Raw genomic sequence first — 27,298 nt, forward strand, 5'->3', positions numbered from 1 at the left:
ATTTATTTTATGTGGCTGTTCTTCATGTTGTATCAATTTTGGTAATTTTTATTTTGAAAGTATCTCTAATTTCTTTGACTGCTATTGGTTATGTAAGTATGCATACAAATTAATTTAATTGCACTTAAAATTTCTATGTTGCTATCCTTTTAAAATTATTTGCAATAGTTGCCGAAGACTTAAAGATTTTCAAAGAACCAATAGATTAATTTTGACATTTTACTGTTTTAAAATTTTTCTTAACTCATTATACATATGTATTTTTTAGTTCTTATTTTCTTTGGGTGTTATTTTTCTTAAATCTAAATTTGAACACTTTTTTAAAAGTCTTCCTCTTTTTTTCCATGTAATTCTTTCCAAATTAAGTCATTTAAGACTAAATTTCCCTTTAAATATAGCTTTGACTTTATCTCACATTTTTGTAGTTAAGTGTTCTTATTTTTCTTATTTTCTAAATAGTTTATCATTTTATTCTTGATACCCTCCTTGACAAAATATTTAAGAGTAAGTTTTTAAATATTGTACTGACTTATTTTAACACTTAAATTTATTTGTTAATTGTTAGTTTTATTTGCATTATGATTAGAAAATATGGCCATTATTTAAGGGAGGGGGCACAAAAATTTAAGTGGCAAGAAACAGCTTCAGTGAGGAGTTTAAACATTGAATCTAACCTAATCTTTATCCCAAAATTAGCATTTTAAACTGGAAAAAAGTGAGATACCTTTAATTGACAGATCAAACTCGTTTCCCACATTTCTTCTAACTAGTTAGGCAGAGGCTTGGAAACAAGACAAGCTCAGTTATTGGGGAAAACAAGCTGTAATCTTCTGCACATCTGAATTTAGATATGAATATTTATCCATTCTCTGTAAACAATTACAAATTATTCTAAGTGTTCTAGAGTAGCAAATATGGCATTAGGTAGACAAACACAAGTTGTGGATGGGGGGAATCTACTTGAAATGGGGTAGTTGGAGAAGGTGAGATTTCAGGGATGACAAGGTATCAGCCGAGTGAGAATGGGCAGTAAGAGTTTTCAGGTTCTTGAGTGTGGAAAGAATATTTGTCCTGTTCTAGGAATAGACAGAAGGTCAGTGGGCCAGCAGCATTGTGAGCCCAGTTGAGAGGTACACGAGATGAAGTTGGAGAGACGGACCATGCAGATACTTGGACGTTTTATTTCAGTGCTTAGTATAGAGTAGGTTATACTGGGGTAACAAATGGTGCCCAAATCTCAAAATACCGGTTTGTATCTCATTCATGTCACCTTCTCCATGGGGCTGCCTGGAACTCAGCTCCAGGCCTTCGCTCTGGGTTCTGTGCTGACTGAGCCTGTCTGGGATGTTGCTGGTCATCGTGGTAGAGAGGGAAAAAGCATGTCTTCAAGGTTCTGCCTGAAGTGATGTGCCATTTCTGTCCACATATCGTCGGACAAAGCAAATTACATCAAGTCCAATTTCAGTGGGGCAAGGAAGGATACTGCACCCCCAGGGGAGGGAGGTATAGGTATGGTTTTCTCCTTGTAAGTCTATATCTTTTCAGGAGATAAGAGTTGCACCTTCTTTCTTCTTTATTCATAGATCCTCCCTGGTTATTATCAGAGAAACAATTACCTAAAAAGATGTATGCTGTATCAGTATTTTGTGTGTTCATGTTTTAAGAAACTCAAATCTTCCACTTCTCTAGATTTTATAAAACAATTTTTTTTTCTCATGGGTCCTTAATATAGGGGTACAATTTAAATTAAAATTTAATTCCAATTTTGGCAGAAAGGATTCATAGTTACTACTCAATTGCAATGATCGTTTACTTTTTTAGTAGTCTCTAGCTCAAGAAAAGGCCATTTGCCTACAGTACCAAATAGCAGAATCTAACACTAGTAATTTACCAAGTGCTTTTTCCAAATGGGAAAGTATTGTATCTTAGCACTTTATTCATGTATAAATTTGTAAGAGAAGTCCTGAATGTATTAGTATTTCCATTTTCCAAACCAAGAAATGGAGGCACTTTGTTTCTGAAAACCCCACATCCTGACAAGAGCAAAATAAATAGGTATTGTTATCCCTTTAGTTCTGAAAACCACCTGTAAAGTTTAGCAACGTTTAGCGACACCTTTGATTGATATAAGGCAAAGGGGCAGAAGTGTTGAGGGAAAAACATATGAAAGTCAGGCAGAAACAAAGTTAGATGTATGTAAAAAACTACAGCTGGTAATGGTAGAATCATACCAAATGATCTTTACTGTCACTCTGAAGTATTTGTGTTGAGGTTGCCCATTGTAGCATAAGGCTATCTTGCCTATGATTTTTTTCTCATCAAACCTTGTTTATTACTGAAAGAAGGCTCTTCTGGTATGACAGTTTAAAAAACTGTATTCTCCCTAACTATTAAGTCTTTGGCATTGTTGGATAAAGAAATTGACTGCTTTTTTCATTGTCTTCTACACAGTAAACCTGATGGCACCTCTTCTATAGAAGACGGAGGGAATTAAATTTGATGGAATATAGATTTCCATTTTCAAAAGACCACTGAGTTTTTCCCATAGTGATTTTTTCCCATAGTGATTTTGACTTACTGCCAAACTCTTGACAATTGTGTAATTCAATCATAATTCCATCAACAATAGACTGAGGATCATTGCCGTGGTGATCACACAGCCAGCACAGTGACTGGCTCATAAAGATGCGCAGAATGAATTCCAGCAATGGATGATGGGTCCCAAAGGATGAACCAATGTTCGTGGAACCATTGGTTTCATCTCAACAACTTTTATCTTGCACCTTAAAGACTGTTGCTAGAATAATTAGCTACCTAGTTTTCAGATAAAAAGTATACATTGGGATTTGTCTCCATACAAACTACGCTGTAGTTTAATCTTGGAAAACATGATCAAACCATTGACTAGTCTTAGTAAGGGAAGACTATTGGTAAATTGAAGTTGACATATAAAAATAATTTTAAATACACATATTGCAACTAAATATATGGTAGTAAATGAACACTTTGGGTTATTAATTGCTCATGGCTAAGGAACAAATTTCACAGAACACAGATAATTCTACCTTATACTGTCAAACAAATTTTATTTGTATTCTGATCTAACAAATATAGTATGAAGGCAACAGTTGTTTAAGTTTCTTAGTGTATGGCACAGATGAAAAGAAACAAACAGATTTAGAAGCAGCCCAGCAATTAAATGCTGGTTTAACAAAAGAGGCACATATTATTCTATTTAGCATCTTATACCAGATATCAGGAGACAATTTTTTCCCCTTGCAAGCAACAGACTACATTTATTTGCATTAAGTAGAAATGTATCTTGATCAAGAAAATTACTTTTTTTTTCTGTTTTTCCTTTATATCACAAATGTCAGGGTAAGGCAAATCCTTAATGAGTCATATGATAAAAACCCAATTCCCCAAGAAAATATAGTGAACATATTCTGCTAATGGTTATTTTTCAAAGCAAAGCTGACATGCACCACAAACAGAAAAATGTCACTTCAAATCAAGTGCATTGAGCAGAACTGTATTAATTCACAAAGAGGCTTTTCAGTATCTCATAGAAAGATTTACAATTAGCTGCGGTGACTAATATGTGACCCACTATCACAGACAGTGTTTTGGATGCCTCCTTTGTATGCTTTTATGAAAGAAGGCTTGTCCATCATCTGAATAGCTACCAGCTAGAGGAAAAGCCCCCAGTCTCTCCTAGAAGTACCTTTTAAATTAGAGCTACACGTTTCCTCTGCTATCCAAAAGCAGAGCGTTCCTATGAAATCTTTCATAAGCTGAAAGGGCATGAAGCAAAGAAGCAATTACCATTAATTTAAGTGGAAAAATTTTTGAGCATTCCTACACCCCAAAAATAGCCTCTCTTAAGCTCTTCTGGTACCTTAGAACACATCTTGCTAACCAATGCAAAAAATAAATCAAGAGAAACGCAGATGCTCACAGACACACTTCAAAGCCATGGTGGCTTGATGCTCAAACATGGAGTGTGGTTCCTGGGAAAGGAACTTGGTGGGGTCACTCTCACTGTTTGGGGAGCCCCCCACTTCTATGACAGCTCACTGCAAAACAAATGCTGAATGCTGGTTTTGCTTATCACCTTCTTCCATAAAAGCAAAAATCCTCTTCCGATTTCTTTCAGGTAACAACAACAGGTACTAATGAAGGTCTTTTGGAAAAGCAAAGTGGCATAACATGGACTTTCAAAAAGCAGTGGACACCTGCATCATGTTGAAAGCCTACTTTGACCTTCTGCTTGCAAAAAAAGACTAATTTGGGAGTATTTTCCCCCCCTCCCTCCTGTAACCCCTCATGCCACACAGCCTGGCTAAAGGTGGATGGAAATTGACATCCAGAATTCATGTTCAGGGTAATCAACCAGCCTTTTAAATTTTCCAGTGTACAGCCTGTGCAATGACATCACTGGCTAGATAAACGTTTCCTGTGTTGAGGTGTCTTTGATCTGGCCAATCATTACATTTTTTAACATTTTACTATTGAAATGGGAATTAACTTCGGTATTTGTTTTAAAGCATAAAATCTCATAGCCAAATAGCAACCAAAAGGCATAATGAGGCAAAAATAAAAACACAATCTAATCACAAAATTAAATTCAGGAGTAGCGCTGATGATATTTACTCCTCATTTGCTTTGGATACGAAGCTTGCTTTCTCTTTCTGCAGTTTCAGGCAGAGACCTCCCTCCTGTTCCTACCCCACCCGCATTTAAAATAAAGGGATAACATGTCTCTCACTGATGATAAAGAAAACACCAGGACTGAAATAATTTCAAATTCCTACTGCTCCTAGCAGGCACATTAGATCTCTTTCATCTTTGTCCATTAAAAATATCTCCATCCCCCTTGTCTCCCTCATGTTGTTTACAACTGTATTCATTGCTGGGCGCGAGTGGCGCTAACATTTGGGAGTCACAGAAAATGTGCTCCAGGCAAGTCGTGTTTATCAAGTGCTTCACAAGAATGATGGTGACTTTCAATTAAGTCATAAAAAATGACACAAAATAGAGAAACTATCTGTATTTGTATGGCATAATTCCTTGGATTATTTAAAATGAGACTTTTCCTTGTTTTTCTAGAAAGTAGTGTCTCAGGGCAGTAGAGGATGAGTAAGTTTCCATATGACAGAAGAAGAAGTGGCCATGTTCCAAAATCACAAGGTCAAATAAATATCATGGCTGCTAGGTTGGTGATCAGCTTTAAAGAGAAAAAAGTTCAGGATGTTAAAATACATTGCATATTTAGAAGTACAACTTGCTAATTATTTCAATATACCAAATAAGCCATCCATAGGGGCAACAAATTCCGAAAGCCAAAACAAAGTTCATAGGAGGATAAGAAAGTGTATTTTCCATGAAGGAAAGAATAAAACTTAAGAACTCCATGAAATATTTAGAAAGCAGAATATCCTTTTGTTTTCAGAATACTCAGTTTGTCCCATTCCTTTTTCTCTTTCTACTAATAAAAAATATATAAATAACTTACAGTTCTAAATCCTTTATAAGAAAGATGGATTTAAGAAGATATGCAAAAAATGATATCAATTTCCACAGAAAAAAGAAAAAAGACTGGCCTGAGAACCCAGGGAGGCTGTGGGAAGGAGGCATCTGCCTACTGAGGGTCATTGTTTGTGTTGGCTCTGTGACGACTTCTGACTTTCTCCTGGGCCTTTCACCCCATGGGCCCACTGCACCACCGGTATTTTCACTGCTTTAAGACCATAATCAATGGTTTGCTGGGAGAGGGAACCAGCTATCAAATTAGTCATCAACTTGGCAGGAAATAAACCGGGAAGGCATTTAAAAGCAAACCAGGAAGCCAGAATTGCAAGCAAGACCTCTAACTGCCTCTAATTTCAAATGAGAATCTGCTCTGTGGGTCATCAAACCTTGGGTAAAGACAGGATGTTCTTTTATGAAAGGCATAAATAGAGAGATTTCAAGTGGAACTGTTAATATTCATAGGCATATGTTTGGATCCTGAATGCAACAGCCTCCTCTCAACTGAAACACCTAGAAAAGTTCCACCCCTTACAGTTGTGTTGCAGAGTCCCACGTCACTGGTGAGCTCCATGCTGAAGTGCACAGTAAAGACCTCATGAACCAGATGAGCTGTGCTCAGAGTCAGTGTCAGGCAGCACCGCCTCCCGGGCAGAAGAGCCCCCCACGGCTCCCAGGGCCTGGCCTCCTTGCTATGCCTTTGAGCTCTGCCCTGGCTTAAATTCTGCTTCCATGCCCCTCACAAACTGTGTGGAAAACAAAACTGTACCTTGAGAATCCCTAAATCAAATGTCATGTTCCATTCAACGTCCTGACCACTATCCAAGTGATTTCCAAGGGTTTTTCCATTTTTCTATCCCGCCTCCTTTGTCTGTGGAGTGTAAAGGTACTGGGCTTGATGACTCCTGAAATTTAGCCTGAGGTTTACCAGTCATCTTCCATCTCCTTCTTTGAAGATACCACTGGTATCGACCAGCTTTGTGAAATAACTGAGAAAGCAGACAGGGGCCAGGCTACGCATGTGAGTGGGACATATGTCACTGTGACCCTGGGGCCAAGTTGTGAGAAAAAGACAGAAGTTACTGGGATAGCATCTGAGAGATGCATTGACGGGGGTCCCCTCCCCAAATTAAAAGATACTTCTTTTTTTTTTTCTTTCTTTCTTTTTTTGCAGGTAAACAGAACAAAATGCAACTGGAGAAATTAAAGCAAAGGATTCACTGGCCTTCTGTGGGACTTGCCTACCCCCCACCCCCTACTCCACAGCACAGGGGGCTGTCTTCCACCCCCTAGGTCTGGGCGAGACCTGCGACACGGAGGACTGTCATTTGCTGCCAATTCTGTGTTCCTTTGCTTCATCTTGTGCCCCTGCTGAAGACAAGGAAAACAATTTGTTAGATTAAAGAGCAGGTGTCTTCATAGGTTTAGCAAGGGATATCTTAAAAAGATTTAAATGTTTTAATGTTCACTGTCAAGTAAGCCTAGGAATATCCTCTTTGACTATCAGGGCTTGGGATATCTAAACTTAATTGCTGGCACAGAGTGTCTTTAAAGAGCATACAGATCACTGTTTATAAGTGTGTGCCACATGGAAACCTTGCTTTGGTTGATGGGGACAATTAACCCAACTTTACAAAGCATTCTTTGAATAATCTTGAATTGATGTGTCCTCGCTGAGCCCATTCATCCACTCCAGTTTCCAGGGCTCAACATGTAAATACTAATTGCAATTTATATAATGCTGATTTGCAAAAGACACATGGTTATCCCACCACTTTGAGATCTTAGCTTATTAAGTATCTGCTGAGTTCTCCACTCATGAGAGAACCCTGAGAAGGTACCATGCCTTAGAAGAGCCTGCACTCTGTTTTTAGTTGAAAAAGATGAAGTATAATCCCCAGATGAGGAAATGTAAGTCTTAAGTATACTTGAATCTGTTTTGAACAATGCATACATTTAAGCCACACCACTGTGAAGATACAAAACATGCCTGATGTCCCAGAATATTCCCTTCCCAATTATTAACTCTACTCTTGCTGGAACCTACAATTGATCTGATTTCTATCACCATAAATTACTGCATCAGTACAAGGAAAAATTGGAGCAGATGATCTCTGAGCTAACTTTCTACTCTGTGTCCTCTGAATCTTTTTTTTAAACTCTTTAAAGTGTGTATATAAATTAAATATCATGCTTATTGTACACAATATTTAAAATATCCATCAGAATACAAGAGAAGAAGGATCCCGCATAATAACTTCTCTAGTTAATATTATGGGGTGTTTGCTTATAACATTTTTCTATACCTTTTGTATGTATATATGCAATCATAATTTCGATTTTAATAGTGAAAATTACAAACATGAAGAAAATTACAGACTGCAGTATAACATACGTAAAACTTACCAATTTCTAGAATCAGGGTGTTAATATGTTCACAATTCTTTGTGATTTTATTTTACTTTAAAAAATAAAACAGTACATATAGATTGAGGTATTTATAGACAAACTCACTTACCAACAAATTAAATTTCTCTTCCTTCCCAGAGATTACTAAATCCTAATATCAGTGTGAATCAACAACTTGCATGTTTTTATACTTCTGTACATGTAAACTTACAAACATATGCATAATGGAAAGTTTGTAGTATTACTTTGTATATTATAAAAGTGCATATAAATAGTAATTTTGTTTACCTACTTTTTAAATGGCTACAATTAATTATCATTTAAATGTATAGTCAATATATAGTTTGATTTGCCTTTGTGTTTACCATTTTTCTTGGCTTACAATTGCTTCCTGTAGCCAACTCCGTCCTCTGGGTTCAATTTCCTACTTACTTTTATGCATCTTCCAGTAGCTTTTAAAAAAAGGGTATTTGGATAGCAAACTTCTCTTTTTTACAAAAGGGGCAGATACCATTTTCTTAAAAGACAGTGAAATTAGTATATAACTATATTGACCACTACTTTTATCCACGTTGTGAAGACTCAGAATTATTCCATTATCTTCTCTCCTAAATTCTTGATGTTGAGAAGCCTGCTGTCTGTGTAGCTATTATTTCTTTGTAGGTTAAATGTTCTTTCTCTCTAATTGTTTTAATTGTTTTCTCTTTGTCTTTGGTGTTCTGCAGCACTTAGCTGTAAATTTAGTTTACATATGTCCTTTTTGTGACTTCTTCTTCTTAACTTAAAATTCATGACTTTTATCAATTTTGGTAAATCCTGAGTCATTATCTTTCAAATACTATCTACTATTTCTTTTTAGAACATTTTGATTATTCTCCTTCTATCCCCCATGTGTCATTTATATCACTACATACTCATTTGCTTCTTCCAAAAGGTTGTTAATTTTTCACATAAAGTTATATCTGCTTTTTATCTTTTTGTCATTTAAATGTATTTATTTTATAAAATATTCAAAATTTTCTACTCTCACAAGTTCTCATAGTACTAATCATACTATAATTTTACCCACTGGTTCTCATTCATGGTAGATAATTTCCTTGTGTGTTCTGTAAGTCTTGAAATGGTGAACTCTTCAGAAAACTTTTACTCACTGTAAGGATTCCAAGTAATAGTTTTACATTTCTGTTTGCTACCTATAAATGGGATAACATGGATTTATAATCAACTCTTACATTAATTTCTGTTTGTGCATTATTGTATGACTTCAGGTAAAATAAATTTGTGTTTCAAATTCATGGTCATTTGTGTTTTCTACTTATCATGGGAGTCTTTTTCTTTCCTCATGCAGCACCCTGGGCAGAAACAAGTCTCCTTGTTAGTTTCTTGAGCTGGGGGTCCCAGATTTATTTATATAGAGGTATCTGTTCCAACTCCTTACTTTTATTGACTGAGGGCCCAGGTGGACATTAAGATGCAAGTCTCTAGCCATAGATCCTGTCTCTTCATCAAAAACCAAATCCATACCCTTTGGGGCTGCTGCATCTTTAGGTCACCAGATTATTGCTTTGGTTCTCAAATTCCTCTCCATCTTTTGCATCTTTGATTTCACGTCAGTTGAGCTATGTTTTTTAAAAATACTTTTTGTTATAGTTTAATCTCTCATTTTGAGCACTTGTATTAGGAGCAGTACTGAATTATTCTACCTTCTCAGTTACCAATTGCTACATAACAAACCACCCCAAACTTTAGTGGCTAAAAACATTGTGATTCATTATTTCTCATAGTTCTGGAATCTACCCTGCACCTAGCTGGGCAGTTCATCTGCTCCAGGTTGTCTCCACTGGGGCCAAAATATCCAAAATGGCCTCTCAGTTTCTAGAATCTCTCTCTGTGTGGCCTTGCTTATTCTATAGCAGAGTTTGAGTTTCTTACAGGATGGCTGGATTCCAAGAGCAAGCATTCTAAGAATGCAAACATTTCTCTAATTCCAAAGGTTCAGATTCCATACTCATCCTTACATGCCCTCAAACACTTGTTGAAAAATTACTTTTACATTGACAGAGTGTTCTATTGATTTCTTGAATCACTCTCCTATTGTCTTATAATACTCTTTTTAATAATTATAAATTACACAACACTAAATATTCTTGCATTATGCCTTTGAACTCTGTGATTCTAATTCCATTTAGCCGTACTTAATTTCCTTGAAGGTGTGATGCACAGGATTAAAGCTTTCTTCTCCCTGTTGATCAGATGACCTCTACAAACCCAGCTATGTAAATATTTCTGTGGGAATCAGTGAAGTTCCTCCAGTCATACTGTTCTCTGTGATCCCTGTGATCAGAAACTCACTATTATTTAGGAAGAAGGATGGTGTCATCAAAGCATTTTATGCTGGGAGCATTTGAACTTCTGTTGATCTGCCAAATGATCCCATGCAAGTCATTTCTCCTTCCTAGAATTGAGTATACTTAATTTTGAACTTTAATTTTTGACAACTTTTCATTTGGGTAAAGGTATAAAGTCATGTTTATGGTCAAGGAAAATATTTTGACATTAACCAAGGTAAACTTTTACCCTAGTACTATATCTAGGTATTAATTGCAGAGGAAAATAATAGTGTCTGTAAGAAAATACCTCAACAAGTCTGTAGTTTGTTGGCAACGAAAGGGCAAAAGGTAAGGCAGCACTAGGGACCCTGCATTGAAATTGTTCAGGATCAGTTTCACTTCATTAATTTTTAATGGCAACTCCTCTACCATTTCATTTCTGCAGCTTAGCAGGATAATTTTAAATATAGGAACAAGGTTAAAAAAAAGAAATGTTCATAAGACCATGTTTGTAAGAGTATATTTTTTGGCAGTTCTATGCTATACATATATTACAGAAGTGCTGTTATATTTAGTTTTACATGATGTTCACGACCATGATGGAAAGGCAGTTGCCTACTTTCACCTGTTCTTGAACTTTATTCTGACATATACTGGAGCTCAAGGGTTTGGTGCAACATGGCCAGGGAGAGAGCATAGGGGCCTGCCAAGAAGATGAAGGGAGCGCGGACAGCGAGGTGCTGGGAATCCACAGTGTCAACACATTTGTGTCTTATTCTTGATGACTCACAATTCATTTATTTCACACAGTTAGTACTTTAAGCTGGGAATCAGAATAGTGAGCTTGACTCTTTCCCTCTAATTTCACTCACCAGCCCTCAATATATGGAAAATGGTTACAGACCCCTCATCATTCTAGATATACTTCAGCCTCTACTGAGAGAATTAGAATGTTGTTCCAAAAAATCTCCTAAACACAATCTGGCCCAGATTTTGTATTTTCCTCTGTGGTTCCTTGAGGCTCACTTAACTCAACAAACCTCGGTGCAGACACACAGGTCCACAGGTAGTAAGGAGAGGACATGAGTCAGCCTTCTTTCTGCCTGAACACACTCAAGTGCCTGTCCACAATTCTCCAGGGCAAAGATTTAGTGTTATACTTAAGAACAGATATACTAAACAACTCAGCAGGTAGCTTCTGGAAAAGCAATGCTTCAGTATCACCTTGGGGTTGGTGAAATAATTTGATCACCCCAGGGGACCAGGGGGTGAGATGGATGGAAAATTTCTTTGTGTCAAAGTTCATAAAATCAGGGTACTGCATGACAAGGATATGCTGTGGCTTATCTTTTACCCCTAAAAATGGTTAGCTTCTAGGGGCAATCCTTCCTCCTTATGCTGTGTTTTTTGGTATAAATATTTTTAAAGTTTAGCCTGAGCCATGCTGTGGGATTTGGTGGAGCTGAATGAAATCCAATATACCCTTTACAAACAGTTCCTACAGCTGGTTTAATCAATTGGAGATCCCACTACAGGGGCAACTTACCTATTAGTTAATCTTCTTGCTGAATCTCTGTTGGGTCATTTACAATGTCAACCTGACTATTCATTTCAACTGTAACAAGAAAGGAAAACAAAACAGGTTAAATATTTATTAAACCCAAATCTCTTAAATGCATTAAAATGGCCTGTGAGTTAATATCTTACTCATTTCCTATCTCATACCTCTTTTCAGTCTTTTAAGATTTGGGGACAATTCTTGATACATAAACAGATTTGTATTGGGGGAGGTGGAGTGGGGGGTAGGGGAAGAATTGACTCTTTACTGAACTGTAGAAGCTGAGCTGTCATTTCACACCAGATTCATGGGTTGACATTTTGTGTATATTTGTTACCATCCTCTGGTCATTTCAAAGACCTTAATAGATATCTACAGAAATAAAGAGAAAACAAAGCAAAACAGATCATTGATATGCAGGAACCTAAGCTGCTCCTGTAAAATGGCAATGTCAGTAGGCTTGTTTGGTTTGCTATGTTTTCAACCCTGTAATTTGAAAAAGACCCTGTAAATTTGCCAATGGGTGCAGGAGAGTGGACATTATGAAATAGAAAAGCAAAGCATCTAACCAGATCATGCAGCAATGATAAAAGATGTGCTTTTATTTTGTGTGTATTGTTCAATGTGAGCATTTGCATAAAAATAGAATACCACTGTTCAGAAGTAGCCCAGAGGAGGCATAGCAGTTACTCTGGAAATTTTCAAGGGTCAGTAGGTTTAATTAGATCGATATTTGTAAAGCATTAAAGCCCATATTATAAATGGAGAGACTGAATATGAAATAGATAAAGGCCAGATCACATACAACACAGAACTCTGATTTAAAGCCACTGCAGCCAGTGGTGTGGGCATCCAAACCAAAAGCTCTGCAGCACTCAGCTCAGAATGATCCAGTCTTGGTCAGTGATGTCGGCCTTGTTCAATTTTGCCCCATGGGCTTTCAGTGCAGGACCAACCAGGGAAAGCCGAATATGTTTTCAAACCTATCACCCACTTCTAGTTAGCCCAAGTCCAGCCTCCAGTCAGAGAATGCTTGAAGTCTTCCCTTTTGTTAATATAAAGGTTTCTCACTTACCTGCCTGCCTTTGAGTTGGCCAAACACAAGTGATAATGAATGACACCTTGCTATGGTAAACTCTGAATAAATAGCCTCTGTTTGTTCTCATTTGGGTAGTCTTCTTTTATTTGCACAAAATCAACAATCTAAATCTTTATCTTCAACATGAAAACTTGATTAAAGTAAAATATTGGCAGATGCTGGCTTTCCCACTCCAAATGAGTTTGACAGAAGGAATGACATTGTATGGCATACAATACCCCCATCTCCTTCTTAAGGAGGAACGTTTTAAAAGCAGTTCTCTTTGTTCCACTTGCAAATTGTGCTGGTTTCTAATGATGTGTAAGTTCGTTCTAAACCCCAGGTATCAACTGCCTAGATGAAGCAACTCTACCAATGTAAAGAGAATAATGGATGAGGCGCAACATGGCGGTGTGAGTAGACAGTGGGAATCTCCTCCCAAAAACATATATACTTTTGAAAATACAACAAACACAACTAGCCCTAAAAGAGAGACCAGAAGACGCAGGACAGTGGCCAGACTGCAGCTACACCAGCGAGAACCCAGCGACTGGTGAAAGGGGTAAGATACAAGCTCCGGCCCGGCGGGACCCGAGCGCCCATCCCCCCAGCTCCCGGCGGGAGAAGAGTAGGCAGAGCGGGAGGGAGACGGAGCCCAGGACTGCTGAACACCCAGCCCCAGCCATCCGGGCCAGAGCGCAGACACAGTACGTGCCCAGGGGGCCCTGGATACTGGGGGAACAAGGAGTTAGACCTCTGAGCGGGTGCCGAAGCTGATGCCCCTGTGACAAAGAAAAGCGGGGGCTTTTTGAAAGTCTTAAAGGGACAGGGACTTAACAGCTTGACAGAAACAACCCAGGTCACAGTACAGCAGCTGGAAATTACAGGGAAAACCGGGTGCACTACCCCCCTGGGCAACAGCTCTGAGACCCCTCACGGAGGCAAACAGTCAAGCAGCCCCCCCATCCATTACCCCACCGGGCGCTGCGAAAGCAGAGAAGCAGCCTGAGACAAATTCCGCCCACAGAAAGGGAAATTTCTCCCTTCCGGCCAGGCAAGACACAAAGACCCACTCTACACGCAATTACCCAACACAAGCCACTAGGGGTCGCAGTTGTCCCAGTAAAGAAAGGCCAGTAGCAAGTGAAAATTTTGGCCCTCCCAGCTGACAGTCAATAGCACCTGTCAACATGAAAAGGCAAAAAAATATGATCCAGACAAGACTAACCCAGACAGCTTTGGCATCTGCTACATCTTCCCCTAAGAAGGAATCTGGGGAGATAGATTTAGCCAGTCTTCCTGAAAAAGAATTCAAAACAAAAGTCATAACCATGCTGATGGACTTGCAGAGAAATATGCAAGAACTAAGGAAGGAGAATTCAGAAATAAAACAAGCTCTGGAAGGACTTCAAAACAGAATGGACGAGATGCAAGAGACCATTAATGGACTAGAAAACAGAGAACAGGAACGCAGAGAAGCTGATGCAGAGAGATAAAAGGATCTCCAGGAATGAAAGAATTTTAAGAGAGCTGAGTGACCAATCGAAAAAGAACAATATAAGAATCATAGGTATTCCAGAAGAAGTAGAGAGAGAAAAGGGGATAGAAAATGTCTTTGAAGAAATAATTGCAGAAAATTTCCCCAAACTAGGGGAAGAAATGGCCTCTCAGACCACAGAGGTACACAGAACACCCATGACAAGGGATCCAAGGAGGACAACACCAAGACACATAATAATTAAAATGGCAAAGATCAAAGACAAGGACAAAGTATTACAGGCAGCCAGAGAGAAAAAAAAAGGTTACCTACTAAGGAAAACCCATCAGGCTATCATCAGACTTCCCAACAGAAACCCTACAGGCCAGAAGAGAATGGCATGATATACTTAATGCAATGAAACAGAAGGGCCTCGAACCAAGACTACTGTATCCAGCAGGAATATCATTTAAATATGAAGGAGGGATTAAACAATTCCCAGACAAGCAAAAGTTGAGGGAATTTGCCTCCCACAAACCACCTCTACAGGGCATCCTACAGGGACTGCTCTAGATGGGAGCACTCCTAAAAAGAGCACACAACAAAACATCCAACATATGAAGAAGGGAGGAGGAGGAATAAGAAGGGAGAGAAATAAAGAATCATCAGACTGTGTTTATAATAGCTCAACAAGCGAGTTAAGTTAGACAGTAAGATAGTAAGGAAGCGAACCCTAAAACTTTGGTAACCACAAACTTAAAGCCTGCAATGGCAATAAATTCATACCTTTCAATAATCACCCTAAATGTAAATGGACTGAAGGCACCAATCAAAAGACACAGAGTAATAGAATGGATAAAAAAGCAAGATCCATCCATATGCTGCTTACAAGAGACTCACCTCAAACCCAAAGACGCGCACAGACTTAAAGTCAAGGGATGGAAAAAGATATTTCAAGCAAACAACAGAGAGAAGAAAGCAGGTGTTGCAATTCTGGTATCATACAAAACAGACTTCAAAATAAAGAAAGTAACAAAAGATAAAGAAGGACATTACATAATGATAAAGGGCTCAGTCCATCAAGAGGATATAACCATTATAAATATATATGCACCCAATACAGGAGCACCAACATACCTGAAACAAATATTAACAGAACTAAAGGAGGAAATAGAATGCAATGCATTCATTCTAGGAGACTTCAACACACCACTCACTCCAAAGGACAGATCCACCAGACAGAAAATAAGTAAGGACACAGAGGCACTGAACAACACACTAGAACAGATGGACCTAATAGACATCTATAGAACTCTACATCCAAAAGCAACAGGATACACATTCTTCTCAAGTGCACATGGAACATTCTCCAGAATAGACCACATACTAGGACACAAAAAGAGCCTCAGTAAATTCCAAAAGATTGAAACCCTACCAACCAACTTTTCAGACCACAAAGGCATTAAACTAGAAATAAACTGTTCAAAGAAAGCAAAAAGGCTCACAAACACATGGAGGCTAAACAACACGCTCCTAAATAATCAATGGATCAATGACCAAATCAAAATGGAGATAAAGCAATATATGGAAACAAATGACAACAACAACACTAAGCCCCAACTTCTGTGGGACACAGAAAAAGCAGTCTTAAGAGGAAAGTATATAACAATCCAAGCATATTTAAAAAAGGAAGAGCAATCCCAAATGAACGGTCTAATGTCACAACTATCGAAATTGGAAAAAGAAGAACAAATGAGGCCTAAGGTCAGCAGAAGGAGGGACATAATAAAGATCAGAGAAGAAATAAATAAAATTGAGAAGAATAAAACAATAGCAAAAATCAATGAAACCAAGAGCTGGTTCTTCGAGAAAATAAACAAAATAGATAAGCCTCTAGCCAGACTTATTAAGAGGAAAAGAGAGTCAACACAAATCAACAGTATCAGAAATGAGAAAGGAAAAATCACAACGGACCCCACAGAAATACAAAGAATTATTAGAGACTACTATGAAAACCTATATGCTAACAAGCTGGGAAACCTAGGAGAAATGGACAACTTCCTAGAAAAATACAACCTTCCAAGACTGACCCAAAAAGAAACAGAAAATCTAAACAGACCAACTACCAGCAACGAAATTGAAGCGGTAATCCAAAAACTACCAAAGAACAAAACCCCCGGGCCAGATGGATTTACCTCGGAATTTTATCAGACATACAGGGAAGACATAATACCCATTCTCCTTAAAGTTTTCCAAGAAATAGAAGAGGAGGGGATAATCCCAAACTCATTCTATGAAGCTAACATCACCCTAATACCAAAACCAGGCAAAGACCCCACCAAAAAGGAAAACTACAGACCAATATCCCTGATGAATGTAGATGCAAAAATACTCAACAAAATATTAGCAAACCGAATTAAAAAATACATCAGAAGTATCATACACCATGACCAAGTGGGATTCATCACAGGGATGCAAGGATGGTACAACATTCGAAAGTCCATCAACATCATCCACCACATCAACAAAAAGAAAGACAGAAACCACATGATCATCTCCATAGATGCTGAAAAAGCATTTGACAAAGTTCAACATCCATTCATGATAAAAACTCTCAGCAAAATGGGAATAGAGGGCAAGTACCTCAACATAATAAAGGCCATCTATGAAAAACCCACAGCCAACATTATGTTGAATAGCGAGAAGCTGAAAGCATTTCCGCTGAGATCGGGAACTACACAGGGATGCCCACTCTCCCCACTGTTATTTAACATAGTACTGGAGGTCCTAGCCACAGCAATCAGACAAAACAAAAAAATACAAGGAATCCAGATTGGCAAAGAAGAAGTCAAACTGTCACTATTTGCAGACGACATGATACTGTACATAAAAAACCCTAAAGACTCCACCCCAGAACTACTAGAACTGATATCGGAATACAGCAAAGTTGCAAGATACAAAATCAACACACAGAAATCTGTGGCTTTCCTATACACTAACAATGAAACAACAGAAAGAGAAATCAGGAAAACAACTCCATTCACAATTGCATCAAAAAAAATAAAATACCTAGGAATAAACCTAACCAAAGAAGTGAAAGACTTATATTCTGAAAACTACAAGTCACTCTTAAAAGAAATTAAAGGGGACACTAACAGATGGAAACGCATCCCATGCTTGTGGCTAGGAAGAGTTAATATCATCAAAATGGCCATCCTGCCCAAAGCAATATACAGATTTGATGCAATCCCTATGAAACTACCAGCAACATTCTTCAATGAACTGGAACAAATAATTCAAAAATTCATATGGAAACACCAAAGACCCCGAATAGCCAAAGCAATCCTGAGAAAGAAGAATAAAGTAGGGGGGATCTCACTCCCCAACTTCAAGCTCTATTATAAAGCCATAGTAATCAAGACAATTTGGTACTGGCACAAGAACAGAGCCACAGACCAATGGAACAGACTAGAGAATCCAGACATTAACCCAGACATATATGGTCAATTAATATTTGATAAAGGAGCCATGGACATACAATGGCAAAATGACAGTCTCTTCAACAGATGGTGTTGGCAAAACTGGACAGCTACATGTAGGAGAATGAAACTGGACCATTGTCTAACCCCATATACAAAAGTAAACTCAAAATGGATCAAAGACCTGAATGTAAGTCACGAAACCATTAAACTCTTGGAAGAAAACATAGGCACAAACCTCTTAGACATAAACATGAGTGACCTCTTCTTGAACATATCTCCCCGGGCAAGGAAAACAACAGCAAAAATGAACAAGTGGGACTATATTAAGCTGAAAAGCTTCTGTACAGCAAAAGACACTATCAATAGAACAAGAAGGAACCCTACAGTATGGGAGAATATCTTTGAAAATGACACATCCGATAAAGGCTTGACGTCCAGAATATATAAAGAGCTCACACGCCTCAACAAACAAAAAACAAATAACCCAATTAAAAAATGGGCAGAGGAACTGAACAGACAGTTCTCCAAAAAAGAAATACAGATGGCCAACAGACACATGAAAAGATGCTCCACATCGCTAATTATCAGAGAAATGCAAATTAAAACTACAATGAGGTATCACCTCACACCAGTAAGGATGGCTGCCATCCAAAAGACAAACAACAACAAATGTTGGCGAGGCTGTGGAGAAAGGGGAACCCTCCTACACTGCTGGTGGGAATGTAAACTTGTTCAACCATTGTGGAAAGCAGTATGGAGGTACATCAAAATGCTCAAAACAGACATACCATTTGACCCAGGAATTGCACTCCTAGGAATTTACCCTAAGAATGCAGCAATCAAGTATGAGAAAGACCAATGTACCCCTATGTTTATCGCAGCACTATTTACAATAGCCAAGAATTTGAAGCAACCTAAATGTCCATCGATAGATGAATGGATAAAGAAGATGTGGTACATATACACAATGGAATACTACTCAGCCATAAGAAAAGGGCAAATCCAACCATTTGCAGCAACATGGATGGAGCTGGAGGGTATTATGCTCAGTGAAACAAGCCAAGCAGAGAAAGAGAAATACCAAATGATTTCACTCATCTGTGGAATATAAGAACAAAGGAAAAACTGAAGGAACAAAACAGGAACAGAATCATAGAACTCAAGAATGGACTAACAGGTACCAAAGGGAAAGGGACTGGGGAGGATGGGTGGGTAGGGAGGGATAAGGGGGGGCAGAAAAAGAGGGGTATTAAGATTAGCATCCATAGCGGGGTGGGAGAAAGGGGAGGGCTGTACAACACAGAGAAGACAAGTAGTGATTCTACAACAGTTTGCTACGCTGATGGACAGTGACTGTAAAGGAGTATATAGGGGGGACCTGGTATAGGGGAGAGCCTAGTAAACAAAGTATTCGTCATGTAAGTGTAGATTAATGATTAAAAAAAAAAAAAGCAGTTCCTGTATGGTGACCTCTAATGAGTTCTACACAATGATATAAAGGGCATATAAAAGTGTAGGCAAAGGGTCTGTTTGTGTTTATACAGAGGATCAAAGCCTAATTTGGCTACCCCGAAAATGAACTAAGATACAATATGAAAAAGAACTTCCAACATCAGCACTCTCGGGAAGACTCATGACAGAAGATGATCAGCAAAAAAAAAAAAAAACTCCAACAAAGATCCACGCACTGTCACAGGTGTAGATGCACTCATCCCACCAGTTCCTGGACTTGCCATGGGAATGATGAAGGAGATATCTAAGCTGGCCTGTGCATACAGTAAAACAAAAATTGGACTGGATCTATACTGTTGGAACTCAACCAAGAATTAGGAGAAGTGCAAATTGTAGCACTCCAAAATCTTACAACCACAGACTATTTATCGTTAAAAGAACATATGGGATATGAACAGTCCCCAGGAATGGGTTGTTCTAGTTTATCTGAATTCTCTCAGACTGTTTAAGTTCAGTCGGACAATATCCACCATATCATAGATAAGTTTTCACAAATGCCTAAGGTGCCTAACTGGTTTTCTTGGTTTCACTGGAGATGGCTGGTAATTACAGGTATGCTTTGGTTAGGTAACTATATTCCTATTATGTTAATGTGTGTGCACAATTTAATTAGTAGTTTAAAACCTATCCATGCTGAAGTTACTCTACAAGAAGATATGTCAAAGAAATAATCAATCTTCCCAGGTTTTCTTCTGCCTGCTACTTCTATAGCTTTTCTTCTTCCTACCTAATCACAACCTTTAAATAGAACTCGTGCCACATGTCGAATTTACCGAGTATCATAATTCTTCCAAGTGGTAAAGACACCTCAAGACAAATGCTGGGCATAGAAGCCACAGGGCATAAATATGCAAAGAAGCAAAAAGCTAAGCTTTTCAAACAATAAGGCTTCTCTCTCACTTACCAACTTAACATTTCCCTGTATGGCCCCGGAAGATGACTGGTTAGCCAGAGATGGGTAAGATTCCTCAAGGGAGGAACAACCTAAGACAGGCACAGTCGCAGGGGGCCATCTGGTGAGAAAATGGGGAGCAGCAGAGGTGAGGCTTAGAACCTCCCCCCTCATGTTCTGAGAGAAATCTTCTGCATACATGGATGTTTATTGCCCTCGTCTAGCTCAGATTAACACATAGTCTACAGGCACACACCTGATCATCTACATTTGCTCTCTTACAACACTAAACTCTGTTTTCTACCTTTATCCTGTATCTACCTACCACTTCAGCATTTTATTAAAAATAATAATAATAGAGAAATGTGGTATCCACATATAAATCAAGTTTGAAAATCAAATGAATATTCATATTTGAACTGACTGTGTATAGTTCATAATGCATGAACAAAACCAAAAGCTTCCGTGATGACTGCCCTTGCACTGTTCACCATGTAACTTATTCACTATGTAAGAATTTGTACTCCATGTAAGAATTTGTTTTTTATGCATCAGAAGATTGGAGACTGACGAAAATTAGGCTTGGGGTGGATTAATGATTGTGCATTGAGTATTGACCCCCCTATACAGAAATTTATTGTGGTTAACAACTATTTGATCAATAAATATGAGAGATGCCCTCACAAAATATATATATATATGTATATATATATATACATATATATATATATAAACACACTTCCAATTGTAAAATAAATAAGTAACCGGGATGTAATGTATAGCATAAGGAATATAGTCAAAATATTGTAACAACTTGGTATGGTGATACCTGGTACCTAGAATTATCATGTATATAAATGTTGAATCACTGTGTTGTACACCTGAAACTAATGTAATGCAATACTGTTGTCAACTACCCTTCAATAAAAATAAATAAAAATAAATAAAAAAAAATTTAAAAAAAGAGAATAATGTGTGTGCCTTCCATCCTGAGCTACAAAGTCATTGTAAGTTTACTCATCTCAGTGTGGGAATGTGCATAATAAAATGTAGGAGAGCATTCCTTTTTTCTTTCTTCCTTCAACCTGGGGGGTACTAGTTACAAAACTTACTAATAAATGATAGTGTAAAACACATTCCAGGATCACATAAGTTTGGGAAAAGCCATGTTATACCATGTTAATAAGTTTCTTCACAGCTGATACTTCTGAGAGCCTGTATTGTACATGGTGGATTTCTAAGTGAGGACTAAAACTTAATAATTCCCACGTTTATTTTCTTTTTATTCAGTGAACATTGTATGAGCCTTGCATTCTTCAGAACATGTTTTGTAAAGAACTAGTTAAGAACCATGTTTATACACCAGAGAGAGGGACTGGTGAGACTGAAATCACCAATCTTACTGAAAAAGAATTCAAAATAAAAGTCATAAGCATGAAGGAGCTACAGAGAAATACGTAAGAGCTAAGGGATGAATTCTGGAGGGAGATTACAGAAATGAAACAAACAATGGAAGGATTTAAGATCAGACTGGAAGAGGTGGGAGAGACTGTTAATGGAATAGAAATCAAAGAACAGGAATACAGAGAAGTTGAGGATAAGAGAGATAAAAGGATCTCCAGGAATGAAAGAATATTAAGAGAACTGTGTGACCAATCCAAATGGCACAATATTCACATTATAGGGGTACCAGAAGAAGTAGAGAGAGAAAAAGAGATAGAAAGTGTCTTTGAAGAAATAATTGCTGAAAACTTTCCTAAGCTGGGGAAGGAAATAGTCTCTCAAACCATGGAAGTCCACAGATCTCCCAGCACAAGGGACCCAAGGAGGACAACATCAAGACATATAATAATTAAAATGGCAAAGATCAAAGACAAGGACAGAGTGTTAAAAACAGCCAGAGAGAGAAAAAAGATCACCTACAAAGGAAAACCCATCAGGCTATCATCAGACTTCTCAGCAGAAGCCTTACAGGCCAGAAGGGAATGGCATGATATATTTAATGCAATGAAACAGAAGGGCCTTGAACCAAGAATACTGTATCCAGCAAGATTATCATTTAAATTTGAAGGAGGGATTAAACTATTCCCAAATAAGCAAGAGTTGAGGGAATTTACCTCCCACAAACCATCTCTACATTGTATTTTAAAGGGACTGCTCTAGATGGAGGTGCTCCTAAGGCTAAATAGATATCACCAGAGAAAATTAAACCACAGCAAAGAAAGTAGACCAACCAAATACCAACAAAAAGCAAAAAATAAAATCAGCTATCCACAAAATCAGTCAAGGGAAACACAAAGAGTACAGAATAAAACACCAAACATAAAGAGTGAAGGAAGAAGAAAAAGAAGGGAGAGAAATAAAGAATCAGACTGTGTTTATAATAGCATTAAGTTAGATAGTAAAGAAGCCATCCTTGAACCTTTGGTAACCATGAATGCAAAGCCTGCAATGGCAATAAGTACATACCTATCAATAATCACCATAAATGTAAATGGAATGAAAGCACCAATGAAAAGGCATAGAGTAATAGAATGGATAAAAAAGCAAGACCCATCTATATACTGCCTACAAGAGACTCACTTCAAAACCAAAGACAAACACAGACTAAAACTGAAGGGATGGAAAAAGATATTTCATGCAAACAATAGGGAGAAAAAAGTAGGTGCTGCAGTATTGTATCAGACAAAAGAGACTTCAAAACAAAGAAAGTAACAAGAGACAAAGAAGGACATTACATAATGATAAAGGGGTCAGTCCAACAAGAGGATATAACCATTATAAATATCTATGTACCCAACACAGGAGCACCTACATATGTAAAAAAAATACTAACAGAATTAAAGGAGGAAATAGAATGCAATGCATTCATTTTAGGAGACTTCAACACACCACTCACTCCAAAGGACAGATCCACCAGACAGAAAATAAGTAAGGACACAGAGGCACTGAACAACACACTAGAACAGATGGACCTAATAGACATCTACAGAGCTCTATACCCCAAAGCAGTAGGATACATATTCTTCTCAAGTGCACATGGAACATTTTCCAGAATAGACCACATACTAGGTCACAAAAAGAGCCTCAGTAAATAAAAAGATTGAAATTGTACCAACCAACTTTTCAGATCACAAAGGTGTAAAGCCACAAATAAATTGTACAAAGTAAACAGAAAGGCTCACAAACACATGGAGGCTTAACAACATGCTCTTAAATAATCAATGGATCAATGACCAAATTAAAACAGAGATCAAGCAGTATATCGATTCAACTGAAAACAACAGCACAATGCCCCAACTTCTGTGGAATGCAGTGAAGGCAGTTCTAAAAGGAAAGAATACAGAATCCAAGCCTATTTAAAGAAGAAAGAACAATCCCAAAAGAAAAGTCTAAAGTAACAATTATTGAAACTGGTAAAAGAAGAACAAATTAGGCCCAAAGTCAGCAGAAGGAGGGACATAATAAAGATCAGAGAAGAAATACATAAAATTGAGAAGAATAAAACAATAGAAAAAATTAATGAAACCAAGAGCTGGTTCTTTGAGAAAATAAACAAAACAGATAAACCCCTAGCCAGATTTATTAAGAGAAAAAGAGAATCTACACACATGAACAGAATCAGAAATGAGAAAGGAAAAATCACAACGGTCCCCACAGAAATACAAATAATTATTACAGAATATTATGAGAATATATATGCTAACAAGCTGGAAAAACTATAAGAAATGGACAACTTCCTAGAAAAATACAACCTTACAAGACTGAGCAAGGAAGAAACAGAAAATCTAAACAGACCAATTACCAGCAAGGAAATTGAATTGGTAATCAAAAACTACCCAAGAACAAAACTCCAAGACCAGCTGGATTCAATGCTGAATTTTATCAGACATTTAGAGAAGACATAATACCCATTCTCCTTAAATTTTCCAAAAAGTAGAAGAGGAGGGAATACTTCCAAACTCATTCTATGATGCCAGCAATCACTCTAATACCAAAACCAGGCAAAGACACCACAAAAAAAAGAAAACTACAGACCAATATTCCTGATGAACATACATGCAAAAATACTCAACAAAATATTAACAAAATGAATTCAAAAATACATCAAAAGGATCATACACCATGATCAAATGGTATTCATCCCAGGGATGCAAGGATGGTACAACATTCGAAAATCCATCAACATCATCTACCACATCAACAAAAAGAAGGACAAAAACCATATGATCATTTCCATAGATGCTGAAAAAGCATTCGACAAAATTCAACATTGATTCATGATAAAAATTCTCAACAAAATGGGTATAGAGGGCAAGTACCTCAATATAATAAAGGCTATATGTGACAAACACACAGTCAACACTATACTTAACAGTGAGAAGCTGAAAGCTTTTCCTGTAAGATCTGGAACAAGAGAAAGATTTCCACTCTCCCTGCTTTTATTCAACATAGTACTGGATGTCTTAGCCACAGCAATCAGGCAACAAAAAGAAACAGAGGCATCCAGATTGGTAAGGAAGAAGTCAAACTGTCGCTGTTTGCAGATGACATGATATTGTACATAAAAAATCCCTAAAAAATCCACTCCAAAACACTAGCACTAATATTTGAATTCAGCAAAGTTGAAGAATACAAAATAAATACACAGAAATCTGTTGCATTTCTATACACTAACAATGAACTAGCATAAAGAGAAATCAGGAAAACAATTCCATTCACAATTGCATGAAAAATAATAAAATACCTAGGAATAAACCTAACCAAGGAAGTGAAAGACCTACATCCTGAAAACTACAAGATACTCCTAAGAGAAATTAAGGAGGACACTAATAAATGGAAAGTCATCCCATGCTCTTGGGTAGGAAGAATTAATATTGTCAATATGGCCATCCTGCCTAAAGCAATCTGCAGATTCAGTGCAATCCCTATCAAAATACTGACTGCATTCTTAAACGAACTGGAACAAATAGTTTCAAAATTCATATGCAGCCACAAACAACCCCAAATAGCCAAAGCAATCCTGAGGAGGAAGAATAAAGCAGGGGGATCTCACTTCCCAACTTCAAGCCCTACTACAAAGCCCCAATAATCAACACAACTTGTACTGGCACAAGAACAGACCCACAGATCAGTGGAACAGAATAGAGAGTCCAGATATTAACCCAAGCATATATGGTCAATTAATAGATGATAAAGGAGCCATGGCATAATGGGGAAATGACAGACTCTTCAACAACTGGTGTTGGCAAAACTGAACAGCTACATGTAAGAGAATGAAAGTGGATTACTGTCGAACTCCATACACAAAAGTAAATTCGAAAAGGATCAAAGACCTGAATGTAAGTTATGAAACCATAAAACTCTTAGAAGAAAACATAGGCAAAACTCTCTTGGACATAAACATGAGCAAATTCTTAATGAACATATCTACCCAGGCAAGGGAAACAAAAGCAAATATGAACAAATGGGACTACATCAAACTAAAAAGCTTCTTCACAGCAAAGGACACCATCAGTAGAACAAAAAGGCATCCTACAGTATAGGAGAATATATTCATAAATGACAGATCCAATAAGGGGTTGACATCCAATATATATAAAGAGCTCACACACCTCAACAAACAAAAAGCAAATAATCCAATTAATAAATGGGCAGAGGGTCTGAATAGACACTTCCCCAAAGAAGAAATTCAGATGGGCAACATGCACATGAAAAGATGCTCCATATTGCTAATCATCAGAGAAATGCAAATTAAAATGACAATGAGATATCACCTCACACTAGTTAGTATGGCCAACATCTAAAAGCAAGCAACAACAAAATGTTGGCGAGGATGTGGAGAAAGGGGAACCCTCCTACACTGCTGGTGGGAATGCAAACTAATTCAACCATTGTGGAAAGCAGTATGGATGTTTGTCAAAAAACTAAAAATAGAAATACCATTTGACCTGGGAATTCTACTCCTAGGAATTTACCCTAAGAATGCAGGAACCCTCTTTGAAAAAGACATATGCACCCCTATGTTTATTGCAGCACTATTTACAATAGCCAAGAAATGGAAGCAACCTAAGTGTCCATCAGTAGATGAATGGTACATAGACATAATGGAAAATTTTTCAGCCAAAAGAAGAAAACAAATCCTATGATTTGCAACATGTATGGAGCTAGAGGGTATTATGCTCAGTGAAATAAGCCAGGCAGAGAAAGGCTAGTATCAAATGATCTCACTAATCTGTGAGGTACAAGAACAAAGAAAAACTGAAGGAACAAAACAGCAGCAGATTCACAAAACCCAAGAATGGACTAACAGTTACCAAAGGGAAAGGGACTGGGGAGGGTAGGGGGGAAGGGAGAGACAAAGGGGAAAAAGGGGCATTACAATTAGCACACATAATGTGGTGGGGCACAGAAAGGCAGTATAGCAAAGAGAAGACAAGTAGTGTCTCTATAGCATTTTACTATGCTGATGGACAGTGAATCTAATGGGGTATGTGATGGGGACTTGATAATGTGGGGAGTCTAGTAACCACAGTGTTGTTCATGTAATTATATATTAAGGACACCAAAAAAATAACAATTGAAAAAAAAGAACCATGTTTATAGTGCTATACCCAGTATGGCAAGCTTCATCCAACCGAGCCTGACTAATTAATATATAGTAGCCTTCAATGGACTGGGGCTTTAAAAACATTATTCTCCTAGGTAATGTATACCTATAAGAAAAAAAAACTATGTTTGTACAGAAGGGCTTATAATTAAGGGAGGCAATTCTCAAAAAATGTGAGAAATTTTTTTAGGTAGTCAAAAGGCAATTCAGGTAATAATAAACCTATACCAGGATGGAAGACCTGGTAGAGGAAACTCTCCTTAAAACCACCAAGTAACTTCTACCAGTGGCTGAATTTTTCCCAAGGTCACTGTCAACTCAGAGCAATTGGCTTCTTTCCTTTTGCTAAAATGACCCACTCAGCAAGATACATAGAACAGCTGATCACTGGCCAGTTCTGGTTCTGCTAAGCTCTGTGCAC

At 37.7% G+C, this 27,298-nt stretch overlaps 1 protein-coding gene across 4 annotated transcripts in view; it reads right to left on the minus strand.

Moving 5' to 3' along the window:
* Positions 1-2,610: 2,610 nt before the first annotated feature.
* MACROD2 (mono-ADP ribosylhydrolase 2) overlaps positions 2,611-27,298 on the minus strand; it is a 2,035,411-nt gene continuing 2,010,723 nt past the window's right edge. The window contains exons 17-18 of one of the 4 annotated variants that reach the window (XM_036892150.2): positions 11,815-11,883; positions 2,611-6,900 (exon numbers count right to left, since the gene is read on the minus strand). In XM_036892150.2, coding sequence (XP_036748045.2) covers positions 11,822-11,883 — 62 coding nt within the window. In that variant the 3' untranslated portion in view covers positions 2,611-6,900; positions 11,815-11,821. The remainder of the gene's footprint in view (positions 6,901-11,814; positions 11,884-27,298) is intronic. The other 3 variants (XM_036892149.2, XM_036892151.2, XM_036892148.2) reach the window with 3 other exon arrangements.

This window comes from Manis pentadactyla, chromosome 5, assembly GCF_030020395.1.
Source record: "Manis pentadactyla isolate mManPen7 chromosome 5, mManPen7.hap1, whole genome shotgun sequence".
Taxonomy (NCBI): Eukaryota; Metazoa; Chordata; class Mammalia; order Pholidota; family Manidae; genus Manis; species Manis pentadactyla.